Raw genomic sequence first — 18,465 nt, forward strand, 5'->3', positions numbered from 1 at the left:
CTACAAAAATTCACTTGTTCGGGGTGCCGGACCACAGAGATATTCCATTGTAAAAAAGGTGAGCTTTTAACACTGGGAAATAACTAACAGCTTGCATGTGAACTTGAAGGGTTAACCGACCACTGTAGTGTGTAGCATAAATAAATCTCAATTGTCTTACATGATTACCAGGAGCATTGTCTTATATGATTACCAGGAGCATTTTAGCACATCAATAAATGCTGATTAATTAAAGTAGTCGAATACCTCTCAAGTGTAGAGCGGTAATTACCACGGATGAAAAATAATTCTTTTATTCGCCAGGTACATGCTAAGCTCTGCTTACATTGGCCTTTATCAAGTAGGATTTATAAAAATTTTTTAAGCAATTGGCTTAACTCAATTCGAAGTTTTTGGGATACATGGAGGGACATAGCTAGATCGATCTATAATGTCATGACTATGCAGAAGGTTGTTGTTGTTGTTGTAGCAGTGTGTTGAACACTGAGGTGAGCAGCCCTTGTCGAAAATGGAGTTCATCGGGTCAATCCGGTACGTACAACCGGCTGCCATTGGATTGATGAAGAAGGTATATGTTTCATGGCATATTAGACCTGTACTTCAAGGTGTGACACACCAAAGGTGAGAAGTGAGTACGCCCAACATTCTATGATGGAGCATATAAAAAGAGACAAAGCAAAATTATCAACTCATTTATAAAACAAGTTTAGCCATTTGTCATTTAGCCATATTTTAGTAAAACCTTGAGTTATATACGCACACACTGGAAAGTTTTACATTACAGCATAGATTACAATTGAATGTTATTTAAGGAACTTTAAAGACTTTTCAACTCAAATGTGTATCTAACTCCATATACGGGTTATGAAGTAATTAATTTTAAAATATTACAACATTCTAAATTATGGAATTGAGATGGAAAAAGCACACTTCCTAGTTTTTCTGAGTGGAACAATGTTTAGTTTTAATATGAATAAGAAATTTAAAAAATTTTTTTTTGTTAACTATTCAATTATAATATTGCACACAACAGTATCTAATATATCTGTATATATAACATATTGTTAATTTAAAAACTGTTTACAGTTTTTCATTATCAATTCATATGTTCTTCTTACAGCCAATTCAAGTCTCTATGTCAACATCAAATATGAAATATCAAAAAGTATCGAAAAATTTGTAATGTTCAATCTTGGTTGATGAAGTTGGATTACCACTACCGGAAAGGTGGTTACGATTCTGACTAGAGGTTTTGGTTTTCACATCAAAATATAACTATGGTATCATAATGCATAAACATTGTCTGAGTTAGATTTTACAAAGTCATTACAAACTTAACTAAATGGTAGCATTCACTTCAAATCTTACATGATAACCAAGAGAACTTAAAGCAGTTTTAAAATCATTTACCAAATTGTTTAACTCAATTCATATTTCAAGTTAGTTGCATATAATTGTTTTCAAAAAAATTAAGGAACTTGAATGTTGGAATTTATGTAGCTTAAGAAATTGTTCTGTATAATTCAACAAAGAATCTCTCCCTATCATTTTTCCATTACAGTTTCTCTCGAACACTCCAGCTATAACTTAATTAACAAAAAATAAATTTTCATCATTATTTTGCTGAAATCATTGAATCATTCACCACATTTTCATTATCGTTATCATCGTCATCATCATCATCATCTAATAAAAAGCCTTAATTATTATTTTTCATATAATATAATAAAGTGTAGTTATATGTATATGTATGCATGTATAATAAAACAAGAATAAAGAATTAATTTAATTATGACAAAAAGTATGCAATAATTATAATAATAGTTTTTATTTTATTTTATATATATATAGGTATATTTATATTTATATAAATACATAAATCATTCGCACTTTCCATATAAAAACAACTAAATTTAAAAATTAGCCAAATAAATGACATAATAAACAAAAAAAAAAATGCATAAAATAAAAACAAAAACTAAATGGTACATAACTAAAAAAAAATAATAAAACAAAAATTTTAACTTAATTACACTCTAGATGCTTAAATATGTATGGGTGTTTCTGTTTCTGTTTGTGTCTGTGTTTGTTTTTGTCCTTGTAAATGTAGAGTTATGTGTTTGTTCTCTTATCTTTTGTTTTGTTTGTGATTTTTGTGTATTTTTTTTCTAGCTCATTCCCCAAAAAGTAATAATTGAGTAGTTGGTTGGTTTGTTTGCGGTAGTTTAGAAGTTATATTACAAAAATGGCATTAAACGCACTAATTTTAAAATATTTTGTAAAAATGATGACCACAAGGCATTCAAACGTTTTGAACGTGACATCAGGAAACGCCAAGTACAAATGACCATAAACAGTTTTGTTAATATATCGATATAATACAATCTGAAATGAGAAAAGCAAAAAAATTTAATAATAATAAAACCAATTTTTTTAATGTCTGTGGCAGACCTCTTATACTATATGGTGTAGTGATATGGTGGATGGCGCTTAAACTGTCCACCTACTGCTCAATACACAGCCAGAGACAAAGCATGGCTTGTTTGTGCATCAGATTGAGGTTGATACCATCCGACGCAATGATTTTTACGCTGTACTTAATGCTTTGCGCCCACTGCTGTGAGATAAGATCTGTCTCTTTGATCGAGCAGCAGCAACGGACATTATATAGCCAAAACGCTTTAAAAAGCCTTAAAATTTGGCAATATTCAAATCTGCTTATTCAGACGAGACGAGGCCACCGTAGAGCAGAGGTTAGCAAGTCCGCCTATGACGCTGAATGCCTGGGTTCGAATCCTGGCGAGACCATCAGAAAAAATTTTCAGCGGTGCTTTTCCCCTCCTAATGTTGGCAACATTTGTGAAACCATGTAAAACTTCTCTTCAAAGAGGTGTCGCACTGCGGCACGCCGTTCGGACTCGGCTATAAAAAGGAGGACCCTTATCATTGAGCTTAAACTTGAATCGGACTGCACTCATTGATATGTTAGAAGTTTGCCCCCGTTCCTTAGTGGAATGTTCATGTTCAAAATTTGCATTTTGCTTATTCAGATGATTCTTCAAAGAAATAAGAACCTTACATTGGACATCTTCTCTTTTCCCAAAGGAAAGGGTACCAAAACCACACTTTCTCAAAAAAAGGGTACGTAAACCACACCTTCCCAAAAGAAAGTTCGGTTAAACTACCCTTTCTCAAAGGAAATGTTACATAAACTACCCTTTCTCAAGGGAAAGGGTACTACACCTACACTTTTTCAAAGGAAGAGAAAGAGTTAAACTAACCTTTCCCAATAGGAAGGGTACTAAAAATACACTTTCTCAATAGAAATGTTACTAAAACTACTTTTTCTCAATGGAAAGGGTACTAAAACTACCCTTCCCAAAGGAAAGTGTACTAAAAACACCCTTTTTCAAGGTTAAGGGTGTTAAAACTGCTCTTTGCCAAAGGCAAGCGTACTAAAACTACCCCTGTCCCAAAGAAAGTGAACCAAAACTACCCTTGTCCAAGAAAATGGTACTAAAGTTACCCTTTTTCAAAGGAAAGGGTACAAAAACTAACCTTTACCAATAGAATGGATATTAAAACTACACTTTGCCAATAGATACGGTACTAAAACTACCCTAACTCAATAGAAAGGGTACTAAACCCAACTTTTCCCGATGGAAAGGGTACTAAAACTACCCTTTTCCAAAGAAAATAATGCTAAAACTATCCTTTCCCAAAGAAAAGTGTACTAAAACTGCCATTCCCCAAAGGCAAGGGTACTAAAACTACCCTTTGTCAAAGATAAGGGTACTAAAACTGCTCTTTCCCAAAGTCAAAGGTGTACTAAAACTAAACCTGTCCAAGAAAAAGGTACTAAAATTACCCTTTCTCTAAGGAAAGATACAAAAACTAACACTTTCCAAAGGAAAGGGTACTAAAGCTACCCTGTCTCAAAGGAAAGGGTACTAACACTACCCATTGCCAGTGGCAAGGGTACTAAAACTAACCTCTCCCTAAGGCAAGGGTACCAAACCTACTATTTCATAAATGGAAAGTATTAAAACTACCCTTTCCCAAAGGTAAGCGTATTAAAGACACCCTTTCCCAAAGGCAAGTGTACCAAAACTACCTTTCCCAACGGCATGGGTACCACAACAACCCTTTCCGAAAGAAAAGGGTTCTAAAACTAGCGTTTCCCAAAAAAAAAGGTATTAAAACTATCGTTTGTCAAACGAAAGGGTACTAAGACTACCACTTCCCAAAGGAAAGGGTACTAAGGCTACCCATTTCCAAAAGCAAGGGTACTTAAACTACCCCTTCCAAAAGCAAAGGGTACTTAAACTACCCCTTCCCAAAGGCAAGGGCATTAAACCTACCTTTATCTGAGGGAAAGGGTTTTAAACCTACCCTTTCTTAAAGGAAATGGTAAAAAACTAACTTTTCCCAAACCAAAGGGTACTCAAATTATTCTGTCCCAAAGAAAAGCGATACTAAAACTCCCCATCCCAAAGAAAAGGGTGCTAAAACTACCCTTTTCCAAAGGAAAGGGTACTAAAACAACCCCTTCCCAAAGAAAAGGGTACAAAAAATACCATTTCCCAAAGACAAGGCTAATAAAACTACCCTTTTCCCTTTAATTAAACTAACCTTACCTTAAGGAAAGGATACTTAAACTACCTTTTTCCAAAGGAAGCGGTACTTGAACTATCCCTTCACAAAGGAAACGTTACTAAGACTACCCTTTCCTAAAAAAACTGGTACAAAAACAACCCTTTCCCAAAGAAACTGGTACTAAAACAAACCTTTCCCAAAGTAATGGGTACTAAAATAACCCATTCCTAAAAGAAAGGAAACTAAAACTATACTTTCCCAAAGGATTAGTACCCTTACCTTTGTGAGAGGATAGTTTTAGTACTAAAACAATCTTTCCCAAAAGGAAAGCATACTAAAACTACCCATTTCTAAAGGAAAGGATACTAAAACTAACCTTTCCCAAAGGATTAATACCCTTTCCTTTGTGAGAGGATAGTTTTTAGGATAGAAACAAGTTTTAGTACTAAAACAAGTTTTAGGTTATTTAAACCCTTTCTCAAAGAAAAGGCTACTAAAACTACACTTTTCCAAAAGAATGGGTTCTAAAACTGCCCTTTTCCATAGGAATGGGTACTAAACCTACCCTTTGTCATAAACAAGGGTACTAAAACTACTTTTTCTTAAAGGAAAGGGTACTAAAACTACCCTTTCCCAAAGACAAGGGTATTAAAACTACCCTTTCCCAAAGGCAAGGGTAATAAAACTACCCTTTTCCAAAGGCGAGGGTACTTCAACTATACTTTTCCAAAGGAAAGGGTACTAAAACTACCCTTGCCTAAAAGAAGGGGTGCCAAAAATACCCTTTCCCAAAGGGAAGGGTACTAATTCTACCCTTTCCCGAAGGAAAATACCCTTTCCCAAAGGATAGGGTACTTTAACTACCCGTTTCCAAAGAATAGGGTACCACATCTACACCTTCCCAAAGGAAAGGTTACAAAACTTCTCCTCTCAAAGGAACCTTTTCCTAAAGGGAAGGGTACTAAAACTAACCTTTACCAAAGGAAAGAGTACTAAAACTCTCCCGTCCCAAAGGAAAGGGGTACATAAACTACCCTAACCCAAAAGAAAGCGTACTAAAACTACCCTTTTCCCAAGGAAAAGGTACTAACACTACCCCTTTCCAAAGAAAAGGGTACCAAAACACCCTTCCCCAAAGGAAGGGTTTTAAACCTACTCTTTCTCTAAGGAAAGTGTACCCTTTCCCAAAAGAAAAGGTATTTAAACTACCCTTTCTTAAAGGAAAGAGGTACTTAAACTACCCTTTCTTAAAGGAAAGAGGTACTTAAACTACCCTTTCTTAAAGGAAAGAGATACTAAAACTACGCTTTCTCAAAGGAAAGCGGTACTAGAACTAAAATTTGCCGAAGGATAGGGATTTGCCAAAGGAAAGGAAACTATTACCCAAAGAAAAGTGTATTATATCAACCCTTTCCAAAGGAAAAATGTAATTAAACTACACTTTCCTAAGGAAAAAGGTACTTAAACTACCCTTTCCCAAACGAAAATGTACTTAAACTACCCTTTCTTAATGGAAAGAGGTACTAAAACTACCCTTTCCAAAGAAAAAGGTTCTAAGACTACGTTTTCTCAAAGGAAAGCAGCACTAAAACTAAAATTTGTCAAAGGAAAGGGTACTTAAACTACCCCTTCCCAAGATAAGTTTACTTAGACTGCCATTTTCCAAATAAAAGGACACTAGAATTGTATTAAACTTACTCTTTTCTAAGGAAAAAGGTACTAAAACTGCCTTTTCCTAAGGAAAAAGGGTACTTAAACTACCCTTTCATAAAGGAAAGAGGTACTAAAACTACCTATTCCCAAAGAAAAGGTTACTAAGACTACGATTTCTCAAAGGAAAGGGGTACAAAAATTTTCCGAAAGGAAAGGGTACTTAAACTACCTCTTCCCATGATAAGGTTACTAAAACTGTCATTTTCCAATGAAAGGGTATTAAACCTATCCTTTCCTAAGGAACGAGTTACTTTAACTACCCTTTTGTAAGACTAGAACTACCTTTTCCCAAAGAAAAGGGTATTAAACCTATCCTTTCCTAAGGAACGAGTTACTTTAACTACCCTTTTGTAAGGCAAAAGGTATTTAAACTACTTTTCCCCAAGGGAAAGGGAAAAAGTACCTCTTAAAGGAAAGAGATACTAAAACTACTATTACCCAAAAGAAAGTGTACTAAAACTACCATTTCCCAAAGAAAAGGGCGAAACCAGTTCATGGTCTGGTATAGGTTTCATATAAATCAATCATCTGTTCTTATACAAATGGAAAAAAATTCCGTTCCCACTTCTCCGATCCATGCCAAATGTGGTCTAAAAAAAATTCATATAGGAAGAATTTGGTCAGAGACCTTGTTGAACTCTATGGGACCTATTCATAAAACTATATGAAGCCTTAAATTAGGTTTATTTGACAGTTCTATAAAGGAAATATGTCAAATAAACCTATTTCAAACTTACATTAAGTTTTGTGAATAAGGCCGTATATCTGTATACCTTCTGGCACTCTGTTTCTATGTACATACATACAAGCTATTACTTACCTCATCATCTTTTTTCGACTTCCCGGTAATGATTGTGGCTTTTGTTTGAACAGAAACTCTCTAAAGCCAAGCACATATCGTTCCATATATTTTTCCCAATTAATTGTGGTCACATCGAATACGAAATTATCGCGATCGTTTGGACTCAGGGTCTGAAGTAAAGCGCAAACATTGTCATCTTTGAATTGCCATTCGTGTGTGGCAAAGTAATTCAAACATTCAACAGCTTTGGCGATTTTATTCTGGATTTTAACAAAACTGCAAATGAACAAAGAAAAATTGGGTTATCCCAATTCTAAGCTTTTTGCAAGGGGTTTAAATGCACTTACATGGGCTTTTTGCCAATACACCGTGCCATTACATCCAATATATAGGCTGGTATATAATGTACAATAAAAGCATTAACAGAATTCATGGTAGCATTGCTGCGCAGCGAACCACCTGGATACCAAGCACAACCCTCTGTTAAAGAAAATGGGAGAAGCTTTAATTTATCTACTCGAAGAAATACACATCACAAGTTGGTTTTGTTCTCCAAATGTTGATGTGTATATTATTTTCTGTGAATTTTTCATACATACCCAATGGATGTTTGCGCGCAAGATCAACGGCATAGTTAACAAATGTGCCCCACGTAATGGGATGTCTTTGGCCGGTACAACAATTGTAAATTAATAAATTATCAGTTTTATGTGATGCTGTGCGCCAGGCGGCCGTTATCATTAGATTAATCACAATATCAACAGGTACCACATCGGCAATACAATTCTCCTCACAGACAATGGTGCGGAATATACCCTTGGCCATGGCTGATAGCAGTCCAGTGGGACCATTTAGATTATCAATCCAACCGGCAAAGGGTTCGTTTAAGCTGGCAGTCACTGTAGAAAATAACGTAGAAAAAAAAATGCGTTAAAAATGTTCATTATTCCACATGTTGAATATGTGCACACACCTATAGATGGCCTCACAATGGCAACTGGAAGATTACCGGCCTCTTTGAGTAGCATATGTTCAGCTAAGGCTTTTGTAAATGTATAAGTATTTGGACGTTCACCAATCAATGAGGGGGTAAGCTGTAGCAAAAAAAAAACACAACAACATCACAGGATGTATTTGTATTACAAATCTCTTCCTGAGTACGATGAGAATGATGGATAATATCACTTACCTTATCGAGTGTATCTTCCGGAAGCCAATTTACTAAGGAAATAATATCATCGGGATTGTAGGGTGGTGCATATATTACTTCAGATACTTCGGTTCTATCGCAATTGCAATAGGCAGTGGAAACATGGATTAGTGCCTAGCAAAATGATGAAGAAGGAGAAAAATATGGTTAGTGTTATTGTTATCTTATGATCCAAAGGAGTGATTAGTTTGAACTCTGTTAAGCTTTTAGTCAAATTACTTACATCTAAGGACATCATACGATGGCATAGCTCCACCAAACGTTTTGTCCCTAACATATTGATTGTAACTGATAATTTGAGCTTTTCATCGAATTTAACAGTGGCAGCTGAATGGAATACAATCGAGACATTGCGACACAATAAAGCCTAAAAATCAAAGAAAGAAAAAAAAAACAAATTAGTTTAAAACTTATTTATAGTAAATGGTTTTACATTAAGGTTTAAAGTGTTTTCGGCACGGCAGCAAGAAGTGATATTTAGTATAGGCAAACAAAAAAAAAACCGTTTAGGACCTTTTTACGACAAAATACTTGTATTACGAAGTTTTTCTGTTATTGTAACTGTGTAACATTTCTTTTCAACAATTAAACGTTAGCCATAATGTTGCTTGTCACTGGTATAGACACATTTCCACACACAACATTTTTCCTTTTTTTTTTAATTGAGCAAAGAGCATTCAGTTTTTCAGAAGTTAGGTTGAGTGCAGAGGCAACCTCAGAAAGTGAAAATGTTTAGGTACAAAAATGCTGGTATGTCTAATGTCAAAAATCATTAGAGCAACAAACAAATGGCAGCCAGGTACAAGAAAAGAAAACAAGAATTTTTAAGATATATATTGTTTGGTAATATTTACGCGAAGAAGAAATATTCAATCCACAGTAGGAATTTAAATGTGCGGAAACACATAGCAAAACTTAAGCTCAAACAAGTAAAAATGCATTAAGTTCGGCTGGGCCGAACTTTGGATACCAACCAACTCGGGTATATATTTAAACTAGCTTTCGTCATAATCCTGTGAAAAATGCATAATGCACCGATCTCTCGAATTAAAGTCTTGGCCCCATAAAAAGCACATTTAAAATCCGATTTCACTAAAATTTGACACAGTGGCTTATGTTAGGCTTTTCGACATCCATGTCGTATATGGTTCAGATCGGTCTATATTTGGATATAGCTACCAAAAAGACCAACATTTGTTCTACAAAATTGAACAATGACTTTACTTATTAGTCCACTCAATATCCCTGTCAAATGTGGTCCAAATCGGACCATATTTCAATAAAGCTGCTATGGGGGCACAAATTATCCACCGAATTATAACAAAAGGTGGTTTACATAATTACCCGAGGTAACGCCTTTTTACTTGTTTTTAACATCAACACATCTTACCTGATCACTATCGGAAATACCCAATTCTTCGGATGTAATATCGCCTGATATAGGAATAACTTTACTCAAATCCTTTGGTTTTTCTCTTCTTAATTTTTCAAAAAGCTGTTGAGGAAACAACGGAATTAGACAAAATTGATTAAATTATATATGCAAAAAAAAAACTTACTGGTGCTTCGAGTAATTCATTAAGACGCTGTGATACCTCATGTCCTCGCTTAGGTCGTATCAGTAGATATATGTTTTTTATGTCTGGACAAGAACGTAATAGTTTCTCAACCAAAACCTGAAAAAAGAACAAAAAGGAAAAATACGATTAGCAAGAACTCTAACTTCTCTTAACACTAGAAAGGCCAAGCATTTTTTACACAAATTTTGCCTCATACGCCAAAATGACTGATTTGATGTACAAGATTGAACACTGGTTATTATTATTGAAACATAGACATTAATAAACGGAAATGAGCCCTTAATGTACGGAGCAATGGACCACCGAGATGAAAATAAAAAGATAGATAAAGTAAAACTTGATTACAGCTACACGCCAATCAAAAGTCAAGCCCAGAAGAATACCTTGCTGGCACTATCGTACAACATTTGGGAAAAATTTGACAATGATGGAGCTATGGAAAATGTTGCTGTACATTTCTAGTCTTACCGCATTTAAATTACCCACAACTTCCACACATTCTATAAGACTTCATGTAAAATACGGTATGCAATTTTATGATTTGTTATGCGTCTTGGTAAGAAGCAAAAAAGTCACAAACGTGTTAAATTCTCAGCAAAAATCGACGAAAAAACGCAAAGCTCTCAAATCGCATGTTGTTCTCTCATTTGCATATGGCGACAGTCAGAATCTGTTATAACCCAACATACCAAAAGTCCTTTCAACAACAACAAAGAAACTTTTCAGTAACCTTGCTTCCTATACTCATTAAATTATTCAAAACTTGTTGTTGACGCTGCATAAAATTTCCTACTGCATAAAATTCCCTACTACATACAAAATAGTGAAGCCAAAAAAAGTGTCCAGAATTACGAAGTATGTGTTCGCACACATAAAACTCACTTAAATAGTTGGTGCTGGTGGTAATCAGGTGCTGCTTTAGAAGTACTAAGGGAAAGAGTGAGTATTTATTCCCTTGTTAACAATTATATAGTACTTGGTCAAATGCGAGGACATAATTTCAGAATGTTAATTACCCCCCAGGTTGGCTACGGACATAAGAAAAAAATCGTAAACAAAAAGTTTAGGATAACAAATGTAAACATTTTAAGAATAAAAAAACTCATTGAATAAGGCATAAAAGTTTTACTTTCGGCTAAAAGTTTTACTTTTACTAGGCTGAATTTAAGTTTTAATATAAAAAACCTAATTCAGCCAGGCTGAATTTAAGTTTTCCTATAGAAAACCTAATTCAGCCAGGCTGAATTTAAGTTTTCCTATAGAAAACCTAATTCAGCCAGGCTGAATTTAAGTTTTCCTATAGAAAACCTAATTCAGCCAGGCTGAATTTAAGTTTTCCTATAGAAAACCTAATTCAACCAGGCTGAATTTAAGTTTTCGTATAGAAAACCTAATTCAGCCAGGCTGAATTTAAGTTTATCTATAGAAAACCTAATTCACCCAGGCTGAATTTAAGTTTTTCTATGGAAAACCTAATTCACCCAGGCTGAATTTAAGTTTTCCTATAGAAAACCTATTTCAGCCAGGCTGAATTTAAGTTTTCCTATAGAAAACCTAATTCAGCCGGGCTGAATTTAAGTTTTCGTATAGAAAACCTAATTCAGCTAGGCTGAATTTAAGTTTTCCTATAGAAAACCTAATTCAGCTGGGCTGAATTTAAGTTTTCCTATAGAAAACCTAATTCAGCCAGGCTGAATTTAAGTTTTCTTATAGAAAACCTAATTCAGCCAGGCTGAATTTAAGTTTTCCTATAGAAAACCTAATTCAGCCAGGCTGAATTTAAGCTTTCCTATAGAAAACCTAATTCAGCTGACTGAATTTAAGTTTTCCTATAGAAAACCTAATTCAGCTAGGCTGAATTTAAGTTTTCCTATAGAAAACCTAATTCAGCTAGGCTGAATTTAAGTTTTCCTATAGAAAACCTAATTCAGCTAGGCTGAATTTAAGTTTTCCTATAGAAAACCTAATTCAGCTAGGCTGAATTTAAGTTTTCCTATAGAGAACCTAATTCAGCTAGGCTGAATTTAAGTTTTCCTATAGAAAACCTAATTCAGCTAGGCTGAATTTAAGTTTTCCTATAGAAAACCTAATTCAGCTAGGCTGAATTTAAGTTTTCCTATAGAAAACCTAATTCAGCTGGGCTGAATTTAAGTTTTCCTATAGAAAACCTAATTCAGCCAGGCTGAATTTAAGCTTTCCTACAGAAAACCTAATTCAGCTAGGCTGAATTTAAGTTTTCCTATAGAAAACCTAATTCAGCTAGGCTGAATTTAAGTTTTCCTATAGAAAACCTAATTCAGCTAGGCTGAATTTAAGTTTTCCTATAGAACCCTTAATTCAGCTAGGCTGAATTTAAGTTTTCCTATAGAAAACCTAATTCAGCTGGGCTGAATTTAAGTTTTCCTATAGAAAACCTAATTCAGCTAGGGTGAATTTAAGTTTTCCTATAGAAAACCTAATTCAGCTAGGCTGAATTTAAGTTTTCCTATAGAAAACCTAATTCAGCTAGGCTGAATTTAAGTTTTCCTATAGAAAACCTAATTCAGCTAGGCTGAATTTAAGGTTTCCTATAGAAAACCTAATTCAGCTAAGCTGAATTTAAGTTTTCCTATAGAAAACCTAATTCAGCTAGGCTGAATTTAAGTTTTCCTATAGAAAACCTAATTCAGCTAGGCTGAATTTAAGTTTTCCTATAGAAAACCTAATTCAGCTAGGCTGAATTTAAGTTTTCCTATAGAACCCTTAATTCAGCTAGGCTGAATTTAAGTTTTCCTATAGAAAACCTAATTCAGCTGGGCTGAATTTAAGTTTTCCTATAGAAAACCTAATTCAGCTAGGCTGAATTTAAGTTTTCCTATAGAAAACCTAATTCAGCTAGGCTGAATTTAAGTTTTCCTATAGAAAACCTAATTCAGCTAGGCTGAATTTAAGTTTTCCTATAGAAAACCTAATTCAGCTAGGCTGAATTTAAGTTTTCCTATAGAAAACCTAATTCAGCTAGGCTGAATTTAAGGTTTCCTATAGAAAACCTAATTCAGCTAGGCTGAATTTAAGGTTTCCTATAGAAAACCTAATTCAGCTAGGCTGAATTTAAGGTTTCCTATAGAAAACCTAATTCAGCTAGGCTCAATTTAAGGTTTCCTATAGAAAACCTAATTCAGCCAGGCTGAATTTAAGGTTTCCTATAGAAAACCTAATTCAGCCAGGCTGAATTTAAGTTTTTCTAAAGAAAACCTAAGTTATTTGCTTAAAGCATCTCAAGTTCATCTTTGCCGCACTTATTTCTTTTCCAAACCATAAATCTGTCTTCTTCTCTCTCTTTTCTTGTCCATAAATCTGTCTTTATCTCCCGTAAAAAAGCTACAAACATTTATTAAGTGTATGTTTAGTTTGTTGTATTTATGATTGCACCCCCCATCCCTCAAAAGTTAGTACTCGTATTGGTCATTTTGTGAGCAGACTATAAAACTAAACGAGTAAATTAATTAGCCTAGCTCCTGTTATGGGGACAAATAAACTGATAAGGGAAACTTAAATTAAGAGTCCATTAAATGCATGCAACTCAATGGAAAGAAATCACTCTAATAGCCCTTGCGCACAAGTCATGAATGTCTGTCCAAACCACCAAGGAAGCAAGACCAGAATTGTAGTTGTTGAATAGACAAGTCCGTTAAATTTCTTCCCACAACAAACATCGGCCGACTATCGACAGTGTGGACAGTACTGTGTTGTGTTATACAACCTATTATTATAGGGATAGTAATTGCTGGGTATATGTGTCTGTCTGTCTACCAGTGGTTGCCACCACTGGCCCCAAACTCCTCATGGAATTATAGTTATAAATTTTTAAAATTGTTTTCATAAAACGTGTTGAAAAGTCAAAGTGGTAAAATTATACCAAATAGAACAACGCATTGCCCGTTCAAATGGGTGGGTGTTGTGTTGACCATTGGGTTGGGGGGAGGTTTATGAGAGAAACACTTATTAGATTTATACCCAAATGGGGTAGTAAAGTTTTAATGGAATTTCCTGATTTCAGTGGCAATTTTATCGATTTATGGGTAATTGATTTGAGCACGTTTTGGTTTGTTTAATTTATAGCAGGATCCTAAAAAAAGGGTAATCTTGGAGAAAGGGAAAACGAATCGAATATAAGATGACATAGCTCATAGGGTTATCGTGAGAAATAAAGAAAAGAACTGCTTCTTATGTAGCACGTGGGACTAAAATTATTATTAAGACAATCATTCGTACAGTATTAGCTAAGGTCGTAACTATAAAACAGTTGTTTTGGACTTCAATAGAAATATATGTCGGCTCATGACCTTGTGACCAAGTTAGCAGATGTGTACAGCAGGCGACTCTTGTGATAAGTCATATCATTAGATGTAGCATCGTTGTCTATGGGTACTTCAGCATATTTCGCCATGATGATGGTGCGTCATGTGAACGAGTTTTCCCTAGTATAATAGTCTGTCTTTTCCATTTCCAGAAAACCATAGTGCCCGGAAAGCTAAGCCAGCCATGTCACAGGCAAGGGTTGGTTCAGAAACTCTAAACATTCCGCCATGCACTTTGACCTCATTGTCTTCGAATCCTAGATATTGAGCGTTGCCATACTATTTTAAGACATTTATAAGACGGTATATTCTTTTCCAGAACTTTTTGTATTAAATTGATAGGCCTAACTTCACTAACTTAACGACAGCAACAAGCCTTGAACAACCTTGTAATTAATTCACAATTAAAGGGGTCGTAGTTCATTTGCTTCTACCAAAGTATTTCAAAGAAATGTCATTGCAATACTATTTTGGGTAAAATAACAAAACACGTGCTAGTCTCTGCCGGCAGAAACTTGGTTGCCCATCCCCATCGATTCTGTAAGAAATGTACAGAAATTAATTTCAGTTTAGATGTGGATTGTTGTGAATAAATAAAAACGACAAGTAAAAAGGCGTTAAGTTCGGCCGGGCCGAACTTTGGATACCTACCACCTCGGGTATATATGTAAACCACCTTTCGTCAAAATCTGGTGAAAATGCATACCTTATGCCCCATAGTAGCTATATCGAAATATGTTCCGATTTGGACCAAGTAGTTATAAGTACAAGTAATTGTTCAATTGTGTATAACAAAATATTGGTCTTTTGAGTAGCTGTATCTAAAAATAAACCGATCTGAACCATATGCGACAGGGATGTCGAAAATATAATAATATATAATATAATATAAGTCACTGTGTCAAATTTCAGCGAAATCGGATTAAAAATGTGCTTTTTATGGGGCCAATACTTTAAATTTAGTATTCGGTCTATATGGCAGCTATATTTCAGAAAAATGTCGAAGAGCCTAATACAACTCACTGTCCCAAATTTCGGCGACATCGGACAATAAGTGCGCCTTTTAAGGGCCCAAAACCTAAATCGAGAGATCGGTCTATATGGCAGCTATATCCAATCTGGACCGATCTGAGCCCAATTAAAGAAGGATGTCGAAGGGCCTAACACAACTCACTGTCCCAAATATCGGCGACATCGGACAATAATGCGCCTTTTATGGGCCCAAAACCTTAAATCGAGTGATCGGTCTATATGGCAGCTATATCCAAATCTGAACCGATCTGTGCCATCTTGCAGAAGTATGTCGAGGGGCTTAACTTAACTCACTGTTCCAAATTTCGGCAAATCGGTCAATACATGCGCCTTTTATGGGCCCAAAACCTGAAATCGAGAGATCGGTCAACATGGCAGTTACATCTAAATCTGGACCGATCTGATCTCAAATTGATGAAGGATGTCGAAGGGCCGAACACGACTTACTTTCCCAAATTTCAGTAAAATCCGATAATAATTGGGGCTTTTATGGGCCTAAGACCCTAAATCGGCGTTTCGGTCCATATGGGAGCTATATCCAAATCTGGACCGATCTGGGCCAAATTGACGAAGGATGTCGAAGGGCCTAACACGACTCACTGACCCAAAGTTCAGCAAAATCGGATTATATATGTGGCTTTTTTGGGCCTAAGACCCTAAATCGACGTATTGGTCTATATGGGGGCTATATCAAGATATAGTCCGATATAGCCCATCTTCGAAATTAACCTGCTTATGGACAACAGACAGACGGACGGACATGGTTAGATCATCTTCGATTTTCACGCTGATCAAGAATATATATACTTTATAGGGTCGGAAATGGAGATTTCGATGTTGTTGAACCTTTCGGGAGGAATTTTACTTAGCAAATTTCAGGTTTAATAATTAAGGCTTCTTGGGGCTCAAGAAAGCAAATAGCGATTTTATGTGAGGTCTATATCGACCTACGGGACACTTCGTCTTCTTTTTAGGTCATACGAAAAGAGTCTTAAAAAAAGTTTGCTCTGAGAACTCAAAACTCTTTCGGGATTTTTCTCTACAGACCTAGTACTATCATCCCTATTTAGAATTTATGAACCTATCTCAAATGCAAAACCACTGGTTGTTGTGTACCGATTACACAACTACGAGGGCTGCACTAACAGTTTTATAATTTTTTGTGCTTATCAATCTATTTGGTAGGTGATTGTGGAACAGTGCCCCTCTTTGAAATGCATGTACGGTTTCAACAGGGGAATAGTTGAGATCCACCACGTGGTCATACATATGGCTACTGTTAGAAACTTGTGGATGAATGTGGACCCGTGCTCCAATGTGAAATGCTCATACATACATGCGCACCTTTTTTCTCATCTATATTTCCTTTCGTCAGGGTACAGTGTTGCCAAATCGAAAAATCTTGGGAGTAATTCTGGAATTTTTGAACGGGAAGAGTTATGGAGCCACTGGAGGCTACCATGGCGCAGAGGTTAGCATGACCGCCTATGACGCCGAACGCTTGGGTTCAAATCTCAGCGTGAACATCAGAAAAATTTTCAGCGGTTGTTAATCTTTTACCAATGCTGCCAACATTTGTGAGGTATCCTGTCATATTCAAACTTCTTTACTAAGTGGTGTAGCTATGCGACATGCCCTTCGTATTCGACATAAAAAAGGAGGCCCCTTATCATTGAATTTAAACTTTAATCGGACTGCATTCATTGATATGAGAGATGTATCCCCTGTTGAAGGAATAGTATGGTTCCGAAGGGGGTGCCATAAGCTCCGGTGTAGGTACATCCGTGCTTGCGTGGGGATGGGCGTTTCTTCACCCACGGGTCAGGTTCTCCATTTCTTCTGTTTTTCTTTTGTTGTTATCTTCTTTCTCTTCCCTCTTTTTCTAGGGCACCACAATGGGCCAAACTGGCCTCCGAGTGAACGCAACCCAATCAACCTAACCTATACCCTGTTCCTTAATGGAATGTTCAATGGATGTTTAGTAATTGTAGAGTTTCCTGCACTGAATTCCAAGATAACATTGTGTAGTCCTTGATTGCCGACTAGGTAACTCAGGCTGGTTTTAGTTTATTTGATCTTGCTATAGGCTTTCCTTAGGAATCGATATTTGTCTTTCAACCTCTCTTAAGTATTTATGGTGATTAAAATCTTTCTGAAAGAGAATTACTTGTGTCTTCGTCTTATAATCAAAGGAATATTGCCCAAAGATTATGATTATTTTAATAAATGTTTTTGAATACTTTAATGAAACTAACTTTGAAGAAGTACGCTCCAATGATAATACCAGCCCATAAACCGCACCAAACTGTGACTTTATTTGGATGCATTGGTAGCTCTTGCAATGCTTCTGGCTGATCTTCACTCCAAAATCGACAATTCTGCTTATTACATTCCCATGAGCCAAAAATAAGCTTCGCCCATATAATGGAAGACGAGCGTGATGAACTTTCTTAACAGAGCACACATTTTGATAATAAAATTCAATAATCTGCAATCGTTGTTCGTTTGTAAGACGATTCATAGTTAAATTATACACCAAACTGAAGATATTTGACAGTGACACAAAACCCGAAACGTGCGTGGGCTGTTTAAATCAGTGTCGCCAAACATATAATAGCTAAAAAAAAATCACCCTTTATATAGTATATCAAATTTAATGTTGCTACTAGCCATTGCTATTCAAGCCAGTCACTTATGTAGTGGAATGCATGTAATAGCCAACCTTTTACTTGTTAAAGTGTCAAATGTAATGAAATTGCCTTCAATTACCATTAATGGCATTTATGTCATTTAAATGGCCATTAATGTAGAGGTGTAATTTAGTATTAAGGCCCCCTTCTCCCTCTTCCATCTCAAAAAAAGGAAATGTTCAATAGAAGAAAACTGTCACCCTATGGCCTTTTCAAACCAATTATTTTAGCACAATGGGCCCAGTAAGAACAACAAGTGTTTAAAGATTTGATCTGATGGTATTTATTACAGAAATACTCGTATTGATTGATTTCATTTGTGTAATGATAAATGTGTTTGAAGTAAAACAATGGAAGAAACTACGTTAATTGACCAACAAAAACAGAGTAACGGGGGAAATAGGTGAAATCACTATAGAGTATTATTTTGCTATCGACAATCAAGTATATGTGTTATTAATTATGGGGGAATTAATTATTATTTTTTGTTTATTGTATAAAC

At 35.6% G+C, this 18,465-nt stretch overlaps 1 protein-coding gene across 1 annotated transcript in view; it reads right to left on the reverse strand.

Moving 5' to 3' along the window:
* Positions 1 to 1,614: 1,614 nt before the first annotated feature.
* The window catches only part of LOC106092488 (putative fatty acyl-CoA reductase CG5065), a 35,993-nt gene continuing 19,142 nt past the window's right edge, over positions 1,615 to 18,465 (reverse strand). The window contains exons 2-10 of the mRNA XM_013259372.2: positions 9,881 to 9,997; positions 9,712 to 9,816; positions 8,545 to 8,688; positions 8,301 to 8,435; positions 8,085 to 8,205; positions 7,711 to 8,010; positions 7,459 to 7,591; positions 7,130 to 7,387; positions 1,615 to 2,385 (exon numbers count right to left, since the gene is read on the reverse strand). Coding sequence (XP_013114826.2) covers positions 2,238 to 2,385; positions 7,130 to 7,387; positions 7,459 to 7,591; positions 7,711 to 8,010; positions 8,085 to 8,205; positions 8,301 to 8,435; positions 8,545 to 8,688; positions 9,712 to 9,816; positions 9,881 to 9,997 — 1,461 coding nt within the window. The 3' untranslated portion in view covers positions 1,615 to 2,237. The remainder of the gene's footprint in view (positions 2,386 to 7,129; positions 7,388 to 7,458; positions 7,592 to 7,710; positions 8,011 to 8,084; positions 8,206 to 8,300; positions 8,436 to 8,544; positions 8,689 to 9,711; positions 9,817 to 9,880; positions 9,998 to 18,465) is intronic.

The sequence above is a fragment of the Stomoxys calcitrans genome, chromosome 5, assembly GCF_963082655.1.
Source record: "Stomoxys calcitrans chromosome 5, idStoCalc2.1, whole genome shotgun sequence".
NCBI lineage: Eukaryota > Metazoa > Arthropoda > Insecta > Diptera > Muscidae > Stomoxys > Stomoxys calcitrans.